Source organism: Python bivittatus, unplaced genomic scaffold (genome assembly GCF_059951505.1).
Source record: "Python bivittatus isolate LINGU-HERP-01145 unplaced genomic scaffold, Pbiv_v1 ctg000690_np1212, whole genome shotgun sequence".
NCBI lineage: Eukaryota > Metazoa > Chordata > Lepidosauria > Squamata > Pythonidae > Python > Python bivittatus.
The window spans coordinates 3,826,752-3,848,509 of record NW_028277096.1 but is presented as its reverse complement, the minus strand read 5'-3'; the positions used below and the strand labels follow the sequence as shown (position 1 = coordinate 3,848,509).

General features: G+C 39.0%; 1 protein-coding gene across 1 annotated transcript in view; it reads right to left on the bottom strand.

Annotated features, from left to right (window-relative positions):
* OTOF (otoferlin) overlaps positions 1 to 21,758 on the bottom strand; it is a 146,118-nt gene that overhangs the window by 58,379 nt on the left and 65,981 nt on the right. Inside the window, exon 5 of the mRNA XM_088152197.1 lies at positions 20,664 to 20,845. Coding sequence (XP_088008323.1) covers positions 20,664 to 20,845 — 182 coding nt within the window. The remainder of the gene's footprint in view (positions 1 to 20,663; positions 20,846 to 21,758) is intronic.

Here is a 21,758-nt window from a genome sequence, read left to right as displayed (position 1 = left end):
ATAAATGTGATTAATAAACAAACAAACAAACAAACAAACTGTTATTTATGGAACAGACTGCCTTGGAAAGAAATATACTCCCCTTCACTAGAGTGTTCAGACAGAAGCTGGATCTGTTGGGGATGCTGTAACAGTAAATCACTGCATTACGCAGGGATTGGACTAACTGATCTCCTAGGCCCTTGCATTCCTTACATTCTAGGATTTTGTGAAAAGGAACTCCTGTTTATACCAAGGATTGGCAGTCTGCAGGTTGGATGTAACTCCCCATGTTTGGTCCTCATTTTTGTTGCTATTGTCACCGCTCCAACAGCATACGGCCATACTGCCAAAAAGTGCTCATTTCTGAAGGTAACGAAACAATTCACTTCACTAAGTCTTTGGCTAGGCTTAGTATGCTGAAAATGTCAGAAAAAGTAAGCCAACGAAACAGATAGCCAAATGCCAATGAAATAAATCACACACACAAATGAACCTGATCTATTTGTCCTGAAGTCACTACTCTGTCTACTGGGTTCCTTGACTACCCAAAATAATGTCCCCCCAAGTGCATTATTTTTTTATGCAATGGGGTCCATATACATGTCATCTGTACAGACGACGAACAGTTGATATCTCCATGGAGGATTTACACTCTCAACAGCTGAGTACAAAAGAAGAGGGGAGAGAAAAGCAAGGGCACTAGGAAATGTGAAAACAAAATGAATTTCTCATGTTTAGACTTGGATCTTCTCATAAACTCATTTTTTTGGGGGAAAACCCTACTTAAACGTGATGGGACTTTTCACAAGGAAATGTGCCATATGGATTTAAACCAAAGGCTTCACAAAAAAAATGGCATCAGGTCGGTCTTCTAAACCTTAACAGGCATAAAGTTTAGCAGGGAGGCATAAGACTGGTTTTCAGGGATTCTATTAGTATATTCAGCAATTTTCAAGAGCAGTCCTAAGGCAGCCAGCTGGTGCATAATGAAATGCTAATTAATTAATTAATTAATTAATTAATTAATTATTAACATTCCTTTGAAATGTGAGAACTTGGAAGGGGATCATCTGCCTGAATGCAATGGAAGTGATGGGGAGGGTGGGGGGATGTAGTCGGGTGAGCAGCAAGGAGCTCTCCAAAATGAAATGGAAGAATGGGAAGGTATGATGGGATTTCAGGAACAAAACAGTTGATGGAAAGCAGATCGGCACCTGAGTCCACTATTTTGAAGCTCAAGTTATCGGAAAACATTTATTAAAAGCAATAGTGAAACTCCCCTCTTACATATACATACACTGAGGAGGTCCTCTTACTCAACTCCTATGGGCTAAATGGAGAAGGTGATATGTGGAAGGCTTCAAACAGACTACAATTACAATCTGCTCCTGGAATTCTGACAAAGGTACGAACTAAACTTGGAAAACTCCGGTAATTACAACGGTCATTATGAAGACCGTGTTCAAACATTTGTCACCCAGGCATTATCTTCTACACACACAGAGAATGAAAAAGGGGGGCAAAACAGCCACTATGTGCCTTCCTGAAGTGACACAGTCACCCCAGAGGGTGTATCAGCCAAGTGCCCATCAGAGCCATATCTTTAGCATGAGTAGACTCTACTGCAGATAAAGTATATATCAAGCATCATAGGAAACCATCCTTGATTTTGGCCCCATCTTGCTGGGGCCTTACTGAACAGAAGGTAGCACTCTTTGGAACAGCAGGATCAACTAAACCCTTATCAAGGAGATCATTCTCTTCAAATAGTGCCTTGTGCATACCCTTTGTTTTCCCATCCCATTTTTAATAATAAAAAACGCAGCTCCCCCATGCAAGTACTCTTGCTTATGATCCTGTTGCACAGCGGCATTTCAGATATGCCAATAGATACTGTCCAACACATTCATAGCAGAAACACTCCTACACATTTTTCAGAGATTAGGAAATCAAAGCAACCACTTACCTGTTCCAGGTAAGGCAGACTCAGACTTCTTTACCTGTATCTCACAGTTACAATCACGGGAGAGGGTGAGGGGCAGTTTGAGAGGAGACTTTGGGGCAGGAAATTACTGGGGTGGGGAAAAGGGTTCCTAATCCATTGCCTGCTCCTATACCATTTTGGGACACTTGCGCCATTAAACCCAGGCCCTGTTGCCCTCCATTTTCTGCCACCACCAAAAATAACAGCACGGAGGGGAAGGAATGGCGCAGATAGGAAGCCAGCTGTGTTAGCAGAGAACTGATACCATCCCCTTCATGAATATTGGATAAGAACACCTGAGACAACTTGGCAGCTGCTGAATAGCAACCATTCCAGTTATTCCCAGCAATATTTCTTTCCCCCATAGGGCCCCAAATCATGGCCTTAGAAGAGGTTTCCGTGATTTAGTAACTTAGTTTGGGAGCCGTTGTTTTTTAGGTCTCTGGGTTTCTGCCATTGTTCCTGAATTGATGTTCAGAATGTACAAATTAAGTTAAAAAAAAAAAATCTATCCTGGAGTCAGAATTCATGCTTGGTGAAGAAAGAATGACTAGGCTGCCAACTGCCACTTCTGCCTGAATTCCAGATGAATTCTAGGCATGGGTCTGATTACGGCTGGTAGGTGAATTATTCACAGCTAAATCTGCCTTTCTAACAGCAAGAAATGTTTTGAGGTGAAGGAATCATCACATGCTGGTGGGGGAATTCTGGGAGTTGAAGTCCACACATCTTAAAGGTGCTGAGGTTGAGAAACACTAAATTATCATATAAAGATCATCTACCTTGGGGTCAGAGCCAAGGGAGGGATCAAATCTTATGACTGGTTCATAGGTTTCTAAGCTACAAAATAACTGTCTGTTGCATGCTTTACTTCTGGGTAGCTTGTGAATCAACCACTGCTTGGGGTAGAACAAACATCCCCAAGTTTAATCTCTAGTTCAGAGAAAATTAAGGTGATAGGAAAGATCTCCTTCCTGGAAAGCCATTGCCAGTTAGAATGAACAATGTGAGATTAGACGGATAAAATGTTTGATCTTGAACCTTCTCTGAGTACAGAATGCTTGCCTTAGTGATCTTGGGAATAGAAAAGGTTTACCAACTGCAGCCAGTCCATATTTAACTTATAGAGACAGATGGCCCTTCCCCTGTATGTATGGGGTTTTTTGCCTGGGGAAAATGTTTGGGAAATACCAGTCCAAAAGTTACCTCTTTTACTTCCTGTCATGATGTTGAAAGGAGCAGTCATAACCACATTGTCTTATCTTGATCTCCTAGGTAAAATTTTCTAAAAGAGCCATTTGATCTAGTGTGATGTTACTGGGGATGGAGAAGGCATTTGGAATGGTCATGTGTTTAAGCATCCCATCAATTAAAATTGACTCTGCTACTGTATTGTACAAAGTCGGGAAAAAACCCCCCAGTATCCATTTGTAAGGAAATGTGCCCATAAATAAATTAGATAGAGTAGGTAGATAGGTGGATATGTAGATACATAGACAGACAAGGCAGACAGTTAGGGATTAGCTGCACAATAGACAATCAGATAAAGGTAATTTTGCAAACTGGAACAAATTAAAGCAAACATCAAAATTTTGGAGGAGAGTGGATTTGGAAAAGAAAATGGTTTCTTTCGTGACTTGATCAGTTAGCAGGCTTAGTCACACTTGAGTAATGTCGATCCAGAGCTCATTCATTCATTGTTCCAAACAAGAACAGCTATATGCTCTTCAGATTATACCTTGTCTTTTTATTGTGCCCTGTGAATATGAAGGTTTATTATACAAATGAAACATACTGCACATATGCCAGCTTTATACCTAGGTTCTGCCTCTCTGTCCTTAAAAATATGACAAATGAGATCTCATCTATTGAATCCCTTTCTGTGCTGATAGCGGTGAAGCTAACAGAATTTTATTTGCAAGGTGCTGCTCTGGTTTCTGCCCATGAACTAATAATGATAAAATAATAATAATAATAATAATAATAATAATAATAATAATAATAATAATAATAATAGATATAATAATAATAAATAAAAGGGAGGCAGAGATCATGACAAAGAAACCTACTTTTTGTCCTTGTTCTTGCTGAAATAGGTGAGCAGAGCCAAGCAGGAAGCAAAAAGCCAACATTAAAACAAAAAGTTTGTAAGAAACTAGGAGGATTATTCATAAGATAATAAGTATATCAATCAAACAACCACAAGCTATATACATTTAAATCCCATTTTTCTTTCTTCAGGAATATATACTTTATTCTCCCAATACGTGAAGGAGATAAAGTAGAGGAGAAAAAACGATTGCACATTCCAACTTGCACCCCAGAATCTTATCTAGGCCTACAAGATATGAATAGCAAAAATCCTGATGACCAGTAGATGCTGGAAAGACATAGGATTTGGGGGTATCTCTTTGCTTCCAGTTTTTGACCATGTCTATTTTTGCAGCTCAGCTCTGATAGCGCCAATCTTGTCTTCTAAGAGTTATGCTGAGGTGAGAATTACAACAGATGTACCTTTTCCTGCTACACTTCTGAAAATGATACAAAAAGTTGCAATTGCCAAGATTTTGCTTTTACCTACTGCCCTAGAAATCAACCTCGTTGAACCCAAAGGACCTTGCTTTGATAGTATTAGTTTGTGATACTACAAAGCACATAAGCCTCCATACTGAAAATGAAAATGATAGATGAATTCTAGATTGGAGGGTATAATAAGGAACTCTGGAGAGGGATTCAACCACATGACGATTTCTACAGTGGGGCCTCTGTTTTTTTTGTTTTAAAATTACGTGATTTTTGAATTTTAGGATGATGAGTATAACACACCAAGTATGTGTTGCTTTTTATTTTGACCAAGTATAGAATCCATTCTAGAGAATGTGAGGGTTGATGGAGAAAAAATTGCAGCAGCTCATTATCCATTATATGGAGTTGTAGAGAACAACTTTTTGAAAATTTGGAGGAAAGCTCACTGACCCACAAACTGGGAGAATGCAAATCCTATGGAGATTCTAGGCATTTAATAGCAATATCAATCATAACAGAATGATCAGTTATTCAAATATTGGGAAGGAACTGTAAACAGGGGTGTTCAGCATCAGGTACAAGGACATACATTCCCCCACAGTTTGGATATGGCCCTCTAGAAGTAACTCTAAAATTGTCACCAAATTGTAATATTAAACACAACAAATCTCTTAAAAACGACCAACTCTTCTGATGGTGTTCCAAGAATTTGTTTTGAACTCACAATAGAGCTATTCTCACAAGCCCAGAATACATCCAAAATGGTGGGAACAAAGTCAGAACACTTCCAGTAAGGTCAGAACAACCCATTTCAAATCTGAAAAGGAGCATTTTGAGACTGAAATGTTTAAAAGTATTCTGCACAACCCTACTCAAGATGTACACACACACACACACACACACACACACACACACCACCTTGTTGAGCACTAGCAGTACATTCACATAGTCCCATGGTAAACAAAGGATCCAAAATCTGGATGGGTCTCCAGTTAACTGCAAAGCACTGAAGCCAATCATACACTTTGCTAGTTTGTCTCAACCCATACGTATTTCCTGATGTGGTTGATTCCAAAGGCTTGGGTTTTTTTCTTTTCTATCACAATCACTCACTGACATTAATCAGCCTGAAAAATGAAATCATCAATCTATGCAGAAATCACTATGAAGAGAGAGGGAACTATAGCATTGTGACTGAGGATTAGATATTTACACTGGGAACTAATTAGAAAAAAGGAGTTATAGAAAACATTAAGCTACCTGAATGGCAAATGGTGATGTTTTTTCTCTTTTCCCTTAACTTTATCTCTGAAAGTACAAATGTGATTCAGAAACAATTTGCTTGAATGCAACAAGAAAAAAAAAATCTTCCTGTAAGAAACTTCAGCTTTTGAAAATGAAGTCTTATAACCCAACTCCCTTCTATCTACTCTGCAAAAAAAAAAAAAAAAAAAAATCTTGGAAAACCACAGCAAATGCACACATAGGAGATAGAAACAGCAGTACAAACGTACAAGGAGAGGCATTTTTTTAAAAAAAATCAAAAAGCAAAACAGTGTGGAAAATTATTTAAATCTGACTCAGATATCAAAAAGTTTGGTTAGGGTTAAGGTTGGGGTTAGAAACATTTCATCTGGGTGAGTCACTTATAATTCTGTGGCCACACATGGCCCTTAACCGAATTTCGACATTGTTACAAGACATTAGCTCAGGCCTCTGGTAAGAGCTATTTCTCTCCTTCCTTGCAGCCTTGGGTATCAGAAAGAACATGAGAAAGAAAAAGAAGGGTTCTGGATAGAAAAGTGGGATGTCATAGAAAGAATGGGGATCCCAGTCCACTTTTGGCTCTAGCCCTATCCACAGCTTGTTTCAGCTCTGTCTATCATGCAAATCTTTGACAGAAAACAGGTTATCTTCCACTGTACTTTGCTGGCCTTAAGATAGCCAGAAATTCATAATAGAACAGACATTCAGATGCCGACCAATGTATTCATTCAAATATATTCCAGCTTACAGCTGAGAATGACAATACAGCTCATTGCACCCTGAACTGAGAAGGAAGGCAGAAGGGTCTCCAAGTGCCTCCAAACCCTGTTTGATTTAGATCTCATTAAAGGAGGAGCAGGGAAGGAGAAGCATACCCCCCCCCCCCCACACACACACACAGAATGCACACACTGAAAAGGAAAGAAATTGCAGGTGAAGGGCCAACATGTACCTGGAATTTCTGTGGTCATCACTGTTGCAGCAGAGCAGAAAGCAGGGGGAAAAACATTAAAGTCAAGAGAGTCAAGTGCTAATTTGCAACAGCCTACTTTCTCCCTGCCAGGAACCAGTCCCTTGGTGATTCAAGGGTACATGAGTTTTATAGCAGTGTTGAATACCCTACATGAGTTTTATAGCAGGAACACTTGATGGAGACCTTAACAGTGTGAAGTAAGGGGGATATTCCAGTCAACCTCCTACCCCATGGACAGGAGCCAGGTAGCAATCCTCAAAGGCTCTAAAGCTGGTCTCTAAAAGGAGGTCTTGAAGTAGAAATCTTCACCTTCTGTACACCCAAGAAGCTTTTCTGAATTAAAATATTTTATTTCTCTTGCAGGGTTACCCATATTGAGTCACTTACAATTTGCTGATTACTATTGATATGCTCAGAAAAGCTCTCATCTCTGCTGTAGTTTTAGGAGCACAGGAGCAATCCCCAACTTTCTGATCTAGTTCTGGAACTGAGACCTGGCCTGAATAAAACCCTCTCCAAAGCATCGTTCTGACTCTTAATATACCTGGCTACAGATTTGTACCCGTTATGGTTCTTTTTCTGGAATCTTGACTGTTTGCTGGAATGGAGCACAGAAGAAAAGGGGAAAAAAAAACACACAATTAGGATAGAAAAAAAATGGCAACAATGGTCAGGAGAGCACTTTGCATGCAAAATGGACAAATGCTTTTGCTTTCTATAATTTATTTATTCAAACAGGGATCACTGTCTCCACAATTCAACCAAGATTCATTTCAGGAAGATGGTAGACTGACTTCCATGCTCACAGAAAACCCTCAGAAATAGCAACAGATTGGTCTTTATCAATCAGTAATTAAAGCTCAAGCTGTTTTCCTGTTCAAATTGATAGGAAAGAACAAATAGCAGGAAAAGAGCTTTCACGGCCTTTTAGAACATCCTACTAGAGGAATGCCCTTCCTGATGGGCATTTCTGGGACACTCCCTATAAATACAAGACACAGAATATTACTTGCGTGGTATGGTGATCAGAGAACAGAGGTTTCATGAAATACATTCAATTTTATGAAAACTGATTGAGTTCAATTAGAATGACCCAGGTTAGTGATTTGAACTGATGTTTTTTTATTTTATTTTTTTATTTTTTTATTATTAAATTTGTATGCCACCCATCTCCCCCCAACAGGTGACTTTTCTTATACCAACCATGCACAAATGCTACAACAGGACTTGAAAGAGTAAGGAGGATGTTCAAATAAATAATTGTATCTGTGTATGATTTTTCTCATTACTTCTGCTAGCTTATGTAGATTAAGAAAGCCAAATGAAAAGAATAAAGGGACAGGACTACACATTGCCTTGATAACCATCCAGTTACCTCCCAAATCAATAACTGCTGAGATGTGAGAGGCTATACAGGAGAGAATCAGTGGGTAGGAGAGTCTCTTAACCCCTTCCTTCTACTACTATTATCCCTAGCAAATCCCTCATTATCCCTGATAAATTTCTTTTCCCTGGTTTTTTCCCCCAGCCAAATTTTGCCTTTCAGGTCCTATCCAAGCCAAAAAAAAAAAAAAAGTGCCATGCTATGGGATGTTGTATGAGAAAAATCTGTAAATCATAAGGGAGGAAGGATTAAAATTTTCCCCCTCCCCTTTCATTTACTCATTATCCCTACAAGACTCATTGCATGTAGATTTAGCTTAGAATATGAGGGTTTCCAACCTTCTGGCCAATCCATGAAAACAAACTAAATTGATTAAGAAATAAATGCTCAGAATCCTCCTCTCTGATTAATTGCACAATAAACAAGTGTGTCTTCTGGAGGTGGTTCTGAGAGGGGCATGAGTGATCATTTGGAGATGAGAACTGTGCAGATCTCTTCATGTTCTCTGTTTTTTTGAGTTACAGAAGAAAGATGGCAGGTTCCTGTCTTTTCCTACTGCAGGGTGATTTTAAATCGACAAATGGTGGGAGTGAAATAAGCTAACTGCCTCCTCATTCACTATTGTTTCTCTGCTAAGATAGGCAGATTTGGCAGATTTTCACATATTATTTTATTTTTATCAGAGCAGCTTCACAGTATAAAACACATGTATACACAAATAGAAGTACATGAAAAAGCAATTATACTAAAATCAGTATTAAACTGAAAGCAGCCATCTCTAATACAGAAGCCATGCAGCAAAAAAAGTATGCACCCCAAGCATGCTGGAAGAGGAAATCTTTTAAGCTGGGGACTATTTTGTATTCTGCTTATCCTCTACGTTGGGTACTCCTACAGGGCATCTTTGATTAAATTCAGCACCATGGACAGGGCCTGGAAGATACAAGATTGGCGAGCACCAAATGTGTACCAAGTGCCAGCTGCATTATAATCATGCCCAAAGAAAGGAAACATAAATAATTCAATTGGGCCAGATTGTTTTATGCTCCAGAGCTACATCCTACCTATTAATTTTTAAAAGTAAACATAGATCAGGTATCATGTCCTACTGCTGACATTTGTACTGTCCTGAAACATAAAAGAGGCCAGCCATGATGACCAAAGAATGGAATATTGAAGGTCAGGCAGCAAAGTTGATCTCAAAATATTAATATTTAAGATATGCTGGCCCAATTGTGGGCCTAGCCCCATGTCAAGTAGGTGTAAGCACAAGGAGGCCAATTTGAACACACAGGCTGTCAGGGGGATTTGCCTGCATGACTGTGCCCATGACAACCCAGGTTTCTACTAAAAGATTAATCAGAAAGGAAGTTTGGCAAATCCTAGCTTCTTTTGGGGTTTATGGGTAAAGTATGTATGTTTTCAGAAAGATATTCAGATTTTCTTTGCTTTCAAATATAAAGTACTACCAAGCTATACCATCGAAGAGGATAATGGATGATTTGGGCCAACTGAAGGATAACCTGTATTAGTAACTAAAATACAGTCCTCCCTGTAAAGTCTCGAATGGTTTTATAGCCCTATTAAGAATCCTGAAGGACATTTGTCTTAGAGGTAAAAATAAACTGGGCTCGTTTTCCCTCTTACTGTCAAGTACATATTGTTCTTTTGTCATAAAATCACTACCAGGGATCATCCTAATAGCCAAATGGTGTGAGATTTTGAACAGATAAAAAGGAAGTTATTCTTCATAAACTTCATAATTAAGATGATGACCATCAACTTGAACAATTTTAAAAGGGAAATGCATGAAAATAAGGCTATGGATGGATGATAGCGATGATAACTATATCTTATCTCCAGCACAGGAATAGGAGAAGAGCCAACTGGTTATGACAAGATCCAGCCCAATATTGATTATGCATTTTACAACTATCTGTAAAACAGATTTATTTTATTGATTTTTGATGGTGTTCCTTCAACAAGATAAAGGTTAGAAAAATGTACAGTCCTGGACTACTACTAATGAGAGCTCTTCATAAACAGGCAAGAAAACATAACTCATTATCCTTTTTCAGATTTCATGCATTGCTGCACACATCATATTTACCCTTCATGGTCTTCTCCATCTTCATCCAAGCTATTCCATTTATATACATGTATACAGAAATACAATTAAAACAAATTGCTCATGTGGTTAAAAAGAGAAATTATTTGACTGCTTACATAAACAGAGAGCCACACTGAGACAGATGGATCACACAAACATGCTGCCATAAAAAGGCTTACCATATTTTGGGTGCATTCATGCCACATGTTCAACCTGATTACTGAATTATTATATGGGCTTACACAATGCTTCAAACAATAGGTTAGCCAAAACAGATGAGTTTATGCCACCCACTAAGGGCTGATCCTCATGTCCCCCTACCCACGCCATGACCATAATCATGACCATGACTCAATAACAATTTTTGTATGCCATATCCTCATGAAGTTGCCTTGGTCTCATCTCCAGCCCATGATGGAAGGAGAAGTGATAGAAGGAGAAGTGAAGCTGGGGGAATCCACCAGGTGCTTTCCTTAACTTGCCCTGCATTAAAACACTGAGGACAGCATCTGTCACTGGCAAAATAGGGCCAAGCAAGTGGGGCAGGACATTTTATGCCAGCCTACTTTTCTACTGTGTCATGGGATAGTAGCATTTCAATGTGGCCATTTGGCTCTGTGCAAAGTCACAAAAAATAAACCAAAGTCCGTGTTAACCAACCTCTGTAAATTCTGCAAATGCATGTACTTGATTTGCAACCAATGCAGTTAAATATGTTGTGAGAATAGTGCCCATCAGAAGAATCACTCCATATACCAAACAAGAACAGAGATGAATGTTTTATCATTGGGAGTTATCTGAATGAATTTCCATATTCCATGATAAAATCTTTCCCTTGATGTGTTGGTTTTCCAGAGGCAGGGAACACTTGGGATGAGGGAGGATTCCACTGAATAATAATTTTCCACATTATGAAATGATTTAGCCCCAGGAAAATATTTACCTATAGGATTCTTCTGAGCATATAGCACAGTTCCAATCTAGAAAAAAATGACCACTAGTGTGTAGTCCTAAACTTAGATGCTTGGATTCCTTGGGTTTTATACCCAATTCTTTTTCAGGAGGTCAGTTCAGTTCTTTTCAAAGGCAGCCAACTGTGACAATTTTAGAAGTTCAGTGAGAGAACCCATTAAAAAGCTACTAATAATGGAGTGAGAAGAGTATATAGCAAAGCAGCAGCAGCTGGGAGACCTACTCAAACCTTTCATTCCCCATTACTTTTGAGCAGGTCTCTACTTCTTTGCTACATATTCTCCTCATTCCTCTAAAGTGAGGAGATAAAGTCTGAGATAAAAGTAATGGGGAGTGGAAGATTTATCTTCAACAAATTCTCTGAGTTGCTTGTTGTGTTGCAGAGGAAAAGTATCAGGTAATGCCATCTGCCACTTCTACACAACAAATGCAACAATTTAATGACAACTTGGTTCTTTCATCAAGTATTTAGTTTGCCCCCTTGGATGTGAATTAAACTATTAAATACTAACAAATACATGCAAACTGTAGAATTGCTGTTGATTGCAGAATTAGGCTTTCTTGTTGCAGATCAGATACAGCCTTGATTATATGGGGGGGGGGGAAGCTGGAGGCATAAAAGTAGTGACCAGTGATATCATACTATCAATAATATTATTATATGATATAGGAGGCACACTCAGTAAATTAAAAAAAAAAAACAATAGAAAGCCAGCAGCACTTTTATTTCTTATTGGAAAGGTTGTACTTTTCCTTTGAGCATGCAAAGATGCTAAAATTATTTTTTCCTATTTTTGCATTCTGAGTCTGTAGCTCAGGGCTATTAGGAAACGTTGAGATGCCTGACCCCACAGTGCAGTGAGGCTTTCACAGAACCCACACACAAAAATAAGGAGAATGAATGAAATATTAGTGTAGCTGGGGGAACCCTTCTTTGCTGGAGGTACTTAAGGAGAATTTGTAATATTCATCTGTCAGGGATGCTGTGATTGGATTCTGTACTGCAGATCCTGAACCGAGCAGGATATTGGGCTAGGTGGCCTCCTGGCTTCTATCTGTTTTGTGGTTCTATGAAACACAGTACCTCCCAGAATGACAAGCTGTTAGTCTGCTGGGCCCCTGCTGACCCATTTGCAGATTCTTTTCATCCAAGGGGCTGTTTTTCTCCCAGCGGGACAGGAAATTAGCTGACTCATGAGACCTCTTTGCTAAGGAGTTGGAAGCACAGACAGCAAATGACTCTTTAATGAAGCCTGTGGCCAAATGGAAGACACACTTGAAACCATAGCAGATTTTTTTTTTCACTTGCAACTTCAGGAGAGATATATTGTCTGCATGGATGATTAAAGGTCTGATCTGCAACAAGAATAGGATATGCAGTTTAGCACTGGAATCCTATGATCACTCTGTCTTTCCTCTTGGTTCGGTATATCTGTCTATCTCAGCTTTCCCCAAACTGACATCTTTTTAACGAACTGGACTTTAACTCTAGTCATTCTCCATCAGGCAGATTCTCAGGTTGTTGACCTGAGATGAGAGTTGCTGTTACAGTTCAACACATTTGAACAGTGCAGATGCAGAAGGCTAATATACAGATTTAACAGGGTGTCCTGCAGAAAAACTGCATGGATAAATAAAAATAAAAATTAAATTCATTTCAACTTCTTTTTCCATGACTAGGATGTTTTTTGAAGTTTCAGCCATAATTGCGACTCTAAAGAAGTAGCCTTGACAATTTTTAGAGAAATAAGTTCAGAACTTTCACTGTGAACAGAAGTATTTTGATTTAGTGATGGGTCCAAAAATGATCACATATTCAACTATGACAAATGTTTTAATTTAGACATAATCCTTAAAATCTTCCAGTGTTGACCCTCTCAGTGATTTAACGCTCCCTCACTCTATACCCTTTCAGGTTTTAAGAAAAAAGGATGCTTGAATTTAGCATTTGATTTCAGACACAGAACTTGTGTTGCTATAACATGCTCAAGGAGCTTACTTCACACAGGCTTGGTTAGTTTTGACTTTAGTTGTGTGTATGTGTGTGTGTGTTTAGTAGCTTAGTGTGTTATATGAACCCAGGGCTTCTGTGTAGTTTATGGTTCAGTGTATTGTGGAAATTGCTGTCCAGAGCCTTGATGGAGTTGGGTGGCCTATACGTATATTAATTAATTAATTAAACAAGCAAGCAAGCAACCAGATTCAGGATTTCATCTGAAAGCAAGCATTTTTCACCATTCTTTGCATGCAGAAAGATTCACAAAGCGTCTTGTAGGTGCCAATTCAGTCCAGGTCACTTTGTAGGAATCTCATTTTGCCTTGCAGAGCTGCAACATGATTAATCAGACCTGTTAAAGAATTAGCAGATGCATTTGCAGAACATACTTAGCCTTACTTGGTTAAGGATAACTTTGTTAGATTTTTGTGGCTCAGCATGTAGTGCAAACCCACCTATTTGGTTAATTTGTTGTTATTGTATTGTGTGAATCCCAATAATCAAGTTCAGTAATCAAGTTAAACATGCTGAATTCAAAGCAGTCCAATTTAATTTGGGACCTGGCTACAGCTGGTTCCCACCCTAATAAAAACCAACTTGCTCTGACTTTTCTTGATGATTGTGTGATGCTGCTGGATTTTAGATTTGTTTAAACCTTTTAGCCAAGCTATAATTAGACATGTTAACTGCTACCCATTCATCTTTTAACTATTCTTTATGATGTCATTCTATACTTATGGGGTGGGTGTTTCTTTTTTGGTTTTGTTTTGGGGTTTGGGGGAGTATTCTTGCGCTGCAAGTTGTTATGGGAAGATTTTTATCTAGAGACAGGGCCTAAAAAACCTGAATAAAAATAAATGTATCAATAAATACTTCTTGTCCATCATGAAAATGCTGAAGTCAAACATACAGTATTTGAATGGCCTGTACAGACCAATACAAATAATTTGCTTGGTATGTAAAACATGTCCATTTTAATTCTGAAAACTTTCCATTTTTAACAACAATCTAAAGCCTGGAAAGTTTTTTCCCTCCTTCCTGCATAAGATCTTGAATAGTTGTCCCGTTCAGAATACCAACCACTCTGGTAGAGTAGCCAGACCACTTAATAATAGGATGGAAGCATCACCATTCATTAAAATCCAGAAAAAATGACAGGGCTAATAACTGTCTACCTGCCACAAAAACAACAAAATCATGAGCACATGATCTCCCTTCCTTTCTTTCTCTCTAAACCTTCAAGATTCAGCCGCCAACAACAATTGGGGGTAAAGAAAGGACAGTTGGGAAAGGATCATAAAAGTTTGGACCATTTTTGTGCTTAGCTGCTATGGCAGCAGCTACGTCAGTTAACACAGCCCAAGTTTTTAGTAGCTTGATGGGATTCTCATACTTTTTCCTCTGCCATGGACAGATCGCTATATGGAAATCCATCAGCTTGCAGATCATGAAAGGAGGACTTCAATCCATGGCTTTATGATGAATTAGAGAACGGAACTGAGAAGAAGGATGGTGATGAAATGTTGTGTCCTGATATATCTCCTCATACCACTCCATAATGGGGAATTCTAAAGTTCTCATCTGAATGTGGAATTTGTCTAAAACTGCCTCATGATTAAAAGCTATGAATTGTAGGGAGAGTCAGATGTAGTCATGGAACTCTAGGAAGCAGTTGCATTGGCCTGTTTCAGGCTGGAAAGTTTATGAGATAAGTGGCCAGAGCAGTGTTTCTCAACCTTGGGAGCTTGAAGATGTGCGGACTTCAACTCCCAGAATTCCCCAGGATGGCTGGCTGGGGAATTCTGGGAGTTGAAGTCCAGATATCTTCAAGCTGCCAAGGTTGAGAAATACTGGACTAGAATTACTCAGTGAGTCATAACACTGAGTGGAGATTTCAACCTCTAACTCTCCAGCCCCAGTACCTACCTCAGTAATTACACCATACTGGCTGTTTGGGGCCCAAGATAACGTAACATACTAAGCCACAAAATAACCAACGAGGTTAAAATTGAACAAGCTTCTTATATGCAGAAATGCTGCCACCAGTTTGAAACTGACCTTATTAAGGGTATTATGGGAATACAATCTTTCTGCAGGACATGTCTGGCACGTGCTCAATTCCCATTTGGAACACAGATGAATTCTAAAATAATTCTCATGGCTAGGAAGGACTGTACCCATCCACCTTTAAATGAAGCCTGGCATGTGCACAATCTTGCTCTCTTATTGTTCCTCCCTTTTATTCTTTCCATCCCTGACCTTAAGATAGCCAACTTTCATGAAAACCTATCAGAATTCTTTTCAGCCTTGTTTATTTGGTGAGAAAGAATGAAATGTGATGGAAGGTCTCCTTAAGTTAAGGACTGACATTGTTTCAAGGAACTCTGTCTACAGCCAGCCACAAAGGGAATAGGAGTTGGTTCAGTCTGTCCTTTCTGGATCAGCTCTGCAGTACAGCTTCATCATGGGAGAATGATAAGAAAGAGACACTGAGGTTGTCTGTTCTTAAATCAGAATTGTATGTAGACATTTGCCTTGACTCCAGAAACAAATAAACATAATCTGCAAAAGGTTAGACAAAAGCTCAGATTGTAATGTTTTGAGATGTAATGAGATGCTTAAGAGACATAATGAGTGTTTTTCTTTATAACTTGTTTAGCTTCTGTAAGTTTATTTCCCATGTTATCTCCAATGAATGAATTAACTCCCCTCTCTGATTTCCCAGTTTAGGCTCTGCTTCCCTTTGGCTTACCATTATGTGTCTGGTAGAACTTCTTTGGAGTCTGGACCCAACTGAGCAGCTCACTTCTTGCACAAATGTTGTCCTGGTTTGCACGTAAGCCATCCCACCCACTACTTAATCTCCCTTATTATCCCACAACAAATCTGCCATCATTCTTCCCTAATGGACTACTACCTACTACAATAATCTCTACCATCAAGAGGCACCAGGGTAAGCCCCACCTACTTACCATGATATCTGTATTGCATACTCTTTGGAGAAGTTTACACAAAGCTCAACAAAAGAACACAAACTTCTGCAATCATGTCATATTCTCATAAATAGTCAACCATGCAGGGATAGAAACCTGGTGCCAAACAACAAGCTGCTTTTTCATTTCTGAGATTCATTCATTCATTTATTTAAATTTAGGTGCTGCCCAAGGCCAAACTGACTCTGGGCATCTCACAATATAATAAGCAATAAAAACACAATACAGAACAAAGTAAGATGGGATTGTTTCAACCTGCAAGAACATTTATGAGAATTCCCTGGCTATGTTCACACAATAAAAATCCAGAGAATGGGTTAAATCAATAATCAGGTCAAGCATGGTGTATGTGAATGCAAATGATATAAAATTATTGAGGATTCCATGGAAAAAAACACCTTGCCTGCAGGAAATCTTTCTTCAACACAACACCCCACACTCGAGTCACTCCCAGGCATAGCTGAGCTTCATACCTGGCATTCAAAGACCCTTGGCTGATCGTATCTCCCTCACCCAGTAGTTCATCATCACTATGGTAATACAATTCATCCTCTTCTTGCCTGGAATAATGAGGGTCAATACAAGAACTGTTTGTATATTATGTTTTTTTTAGGCACCAGGGATTGATGCTGAGAGCAGGAACAGCAGTTCTAGGTTTAATGAATGATAACGCAGCTGGGTAACTTCATGGATAGGTTAAGGGATGAGAAGATATATTGCGAGTTAATGATGCCCCACTGATGCATTAAGTTAACTGGCCCACCTGAGCAAGCTGTAATTAATGTCTCATCAATAGAGTATGTAGATACATTTCCTGTTTGTGCTGCCTGTATGTTTCTGTATGTATTTGTACACTTACGTATACCTACACAGAGAAATGAGATGCTTAAGAATTTCCTACCCAGTGATTTCATCCCCTTACTACTTTTTCATAAACTAAACATGGGTCCCTAAGTAAACCAAGCTTCTGGAATAAAATTTACAGCCTTTTTCTAAGCAGATGGTCACTTCTTATTTTATACCACATGGACACTAGAGGGCACAGTCTTCAAAACTAATTTACTGTAGCTGCACAACCAGCAGCTCACTTCTGGAGAATGTTAGTAGAAACCGTTACTGCAGCTCGCCCAAACTGTCAAATGTATTTTTGCCCAATGGATTAGGAATGAAAAAAATCATGAAAAAATGTGGGGGTGGGGGTGGGGGGGGGGGAAGGAAATCTTCCAAAGTCATTTTGTCAAGAAATGCATATATTTGCAACAATGGTGGAAGATTGGTTGGAAGATGACTAGCGTGTTTCATTTATTGTCTCAAACAAGGGTGCTTTTCATGACAAGGCCTATATTAATGGTGTAGGACAGCGTTTCTCAACCATGGCAACTTTAAGATGTGTGGACTTCAACTTCCAGAATTCCTCAGCCAGCATGGCTGGCTGGGGAATTCTGGGAGTTGAAGTCCATACATCTTAAAGTTGCCAAGGTTGAAAAAAAACTGGTGTAGGAGATTCTACACATTTTGTTTCATAGAGTCTTTGGTTCAAAACTGCAAGAACGGAAAGTGTGATAGAAGTTACAGGCTCTGAAAGTTTAACCTCTCACTAAATAGTCATTTCCTGAAAAACAGGCAAAGTTACATTAATAGACTCTTTTCCTTCATTTTCCTAAAAGCATTTTTCACTCAGAATCTGTTAGAAAACATTATTTTGCTCAGGCTGGCCTTAAAAATCATATACTACATTTTGGAGTTCGAAATATCATTATTTTTTTAAAAGAACAATAAACTCTTTGCTTTGAATCACAGAAAAAATCCTGGACAGCCAAATCCTGAAATTTTATTTGGATGTTGTTTATTTTGTATAATAATTGTTACAGAATTATCTGTAGAACATCACTGCTTTACCAGTCAACTTAACCTCTAGGTCAACCCAACTTCAACCATTTCTAATAGTGAAATGTTCTATCATTACCTGAAGCTGAGATTCATTTCTGAATCAAAAGGCATTTTTAAAAAAAATGGTTACAAAAGGACACATAATCCTGTAACAAAGAAATAAGAAGTATTTTCTACCAGTTGAATTGGGGGCCTAAAACCACATATTTGATTAATCTTCTCCCCGGCCTTGTTCCTTGTGACTGTCTCCAGGATTTTAATGAGCTACTTTTGTTGCAGGAATGACTGCTGGTTTCTGATCCTGATGACCCATTATTTCTTGGCAGCTGATGAAAAGCTTGCCATTGGTAGTCTACTGGCACATGGTAAATGTCACCCAAATAACTACAAAACAGCAATAGATGGAGCAAATTCATATTGACTCCGGTTATCTGACAGATCATTCTAAAAAATGGTTCCCAAGCATTATGTGATTACACTCTCACCCATTTATCATATGTCTTCTCTTACATTAAAAATTGCTGGGCTACTCTGCAGTTTCTCTTTAGGGAGCTCAGGAAAGTTTAAGCTGGTGAATGCTGCCCTTCCATCTGAATAGCTGCTCCCAGTTTTTCTTGTCAGGGCTTAGAAGCATTCAAACATATATTTTGATCTCCTAAATTAGGCTGTCAACACAAATGCTCAAAGTGGTGCATTGTGTCTGTTAACACCAAGCATTGTATTTCTGCCCAGAAACAAGAATGGTTGCATATTGATCTGGGCAGTTGATTTACAGTTCCAATTAGACATTTCAAAGCTATTTCATAGAACAAATTGGCTATTTACTGTACCTTGCCTGGCCCATGAGAAGGTCTTTGCTCCATGGCGCTCCATGAGAAGCATGTGACTCGTTTTTACAAAACAGACAAATATAGATGGATGGAATGCACTCAGAAGAGAACAGATGATACCTGGCAACAACTATACTAGGATAAGCAGCTAAAAAGGCTATTTCAGGGCTGGACACACTCGTATTGAGCTTGGGACAGACTGAAACATACTGCCAACAGATATCTTGGGGAAATTGCAAGAGGATCAATCTAAAATCCAGTGATGCTGAAGCTCAAATTCTATGCCTCTTCCATGTAGACAGTTCCAACATTTAAGTTAGACGCTCTAAGACACAAAAATCAGGCTAGAAGTTTCTTTAGAAACATTCTCATGCTTTCTAGATTTCCAGGAAGAAATTCCAGTCATAGCTTCAATAGGTGAATAAAAGGCATTGCACAGTTATAAAGGAACTAACATTCCTACCTTCCACCACCACAAATTTCATCAGGATTTTCCACTATTTATTCCTAAACCCTCCATAAGGGAATATAGGACAGACATATCAGCAACATTACAAGAAGAGAGAAACCAGTAAAAAAAGGGAATTGTTAGAGTGGAACCAACCATGCAGAGGTAATAATTATAGAAACAGAATCAGCGGTATTTAATTCACAGCATGATCACCATGTATAGACCAAATAATCTACAGGTAGTCCTTGTTTAGTGACCACATCTGGGACTGGCAACTCGGTCATTATGCAAAGCAGTCGCTAAATGAAATTGCGACTGTGCTTATGATCTTACTTTAGCTTTCCTTTGTTTTACAGACCTGTGAAGGTTGTAAATGCCAGGATTCATTGTAAAGTTACTTTTTCATCACCGTTGTAACTGCAAGCAGTCACTAAACGAGGCAGTCGCTGAATGAGGACTACCTATGCTGCACTGGCTACTGAGCATTCTGACAGGCTTGCACCTGGCAAAACTGTTCCATTTTTTCCATGATGGGTCACTCTTGAGTATAATCACGTGCCATCAGCACTCCTTAAATGTACAAGTGTATATCCAGTTTGGAATATAAGATCAATTCATTTGCCTGAATGAATTCAATTTCAATTCAACTTCAATTTATTCTGTTTTGAGACCACCCTGCTCCTCAGCAACTCTGGGAAACTTACAATGAAAAGGGGGGAGGAGAAAAAACCCCCCAATATATGTAAAAAAAAAAAAAATCCCCATAACCAGCTGGAAGACTACATCAGTGTCACAAAAAAATAAATCAGTCATCCTATTCCAAGGCCTGGAAGAACAACCAGGTTTTTAATTGTTTCTTGAAAGTCTTGAAAGGTGGGACCAATACAGATCTCTGGGGGTTGGGGGGGCAAGTAAATGTGTTACTATCCTGGTTGCTTGCTTCTTTAATAATACCAATTGGCTGAGCCTTCTTGTTCAGACCAGACCAGCCTTGATCTACAGGAGACTGCAGAGAGAGGAACCTGTTGCTGATGTCCATACTGGTAAGATTCCATGACAATTCTTTTCCTGAGACTGCCACCAGAGAACATCAACACCTAAGCTGCTCAGATATAGCAGGATCCATGCTGAAGCAATATATTTTCATGCTGTATCCCCTGTGATGCATTCTTGGGGAGCAGCTATTCTGATCTTTGATTCAACAGACAATCTGAAACCAGGCAGGTTACTAAATCCAGTGGCAGGAGTAGCAGATGTAGGACACAGTTCTGGGATGTTCATTTCTATTGTGCATTTGAATGATTACCTCCGAAGGGCTTTCTCTGCAGTGCTGGTCTTGCTTGACTGCCTGTGGCTGGGAAGCAGGACGTTGGTTTCATAGGGATCACCAACCGGGTGAGTCCTGGGACTCTCCAAGAATTCATCATCATTCCACGCACCAACACTGCCATCCATGGCCTGGTACCGGATCTCAATGGAAACACTGGTCTGAAACAAAAGCAAACCACAGGCACTCTCACTCAGTTTTGCTCCTCCCCACCCCTTACAAACAGGTTGTTCCCTAAGGCAAGGATGTCCCCATCCCCATGGTATTCCAAAGAGCAGTTAAAACATTGATTTCCTGCAGAGTCTTAATGGACTGAAAAACAGAAAGTATTATTAAGAGGATGTATTTCTTGACAAGCAAGAGAAGGATGCTATGTTATTTGGGTATTTACTGATCTATTGGTTTGAATTCTAATTTTGTTACTTTTATATTGGATTGTATAAGTCATACGACTAAAGCAGCATATAAGTCTGAGCCATGCATGCATGCATGCATGCATACATACATACATACATGCATACATACATACAGGGCCAGCCGTTATATGATTTCTTCCCTATTATCTGAAATGGAGGAACAGAACCAGTAATAATGATGGAGATAAGGACAATAATAAGATACTTTTAGACTGATTTTCAGCTAGAAGCTTATTGAAGAATTCACATAGCTGTAAAACATAGACCTAAGGCGCCCTACACAGAATAAATTAAGGCAACCTAGTATAAACAATAGAATTCATAACCTAGTGTGACCTTTGCATAAGATAATCTAAAACAGTGAACTGAATTTTTTTTAAAAGCACTCTAAAGCACTGAGATGAAAGAAAAAGCTCTCAGGATACAGTATGGCACAAGGCTGGTCGCCAGAGAGATTTTCTTTTATGAGTAAATATTGCCAAGCAGGAAAATGATCCTGCATATTTTTCTAATCAGTTCTCTTTCAGTTTGATGAAGCAAATTTTACTTTAAACTTTTCTTTCAATGGATAAATGTATTTTGGTACAATTCTCATGGATGGTGTTCTTGCACTGTTCTACCTGAGAGTTGGCCAAGGGATATTTTTCTCTTGCCATAT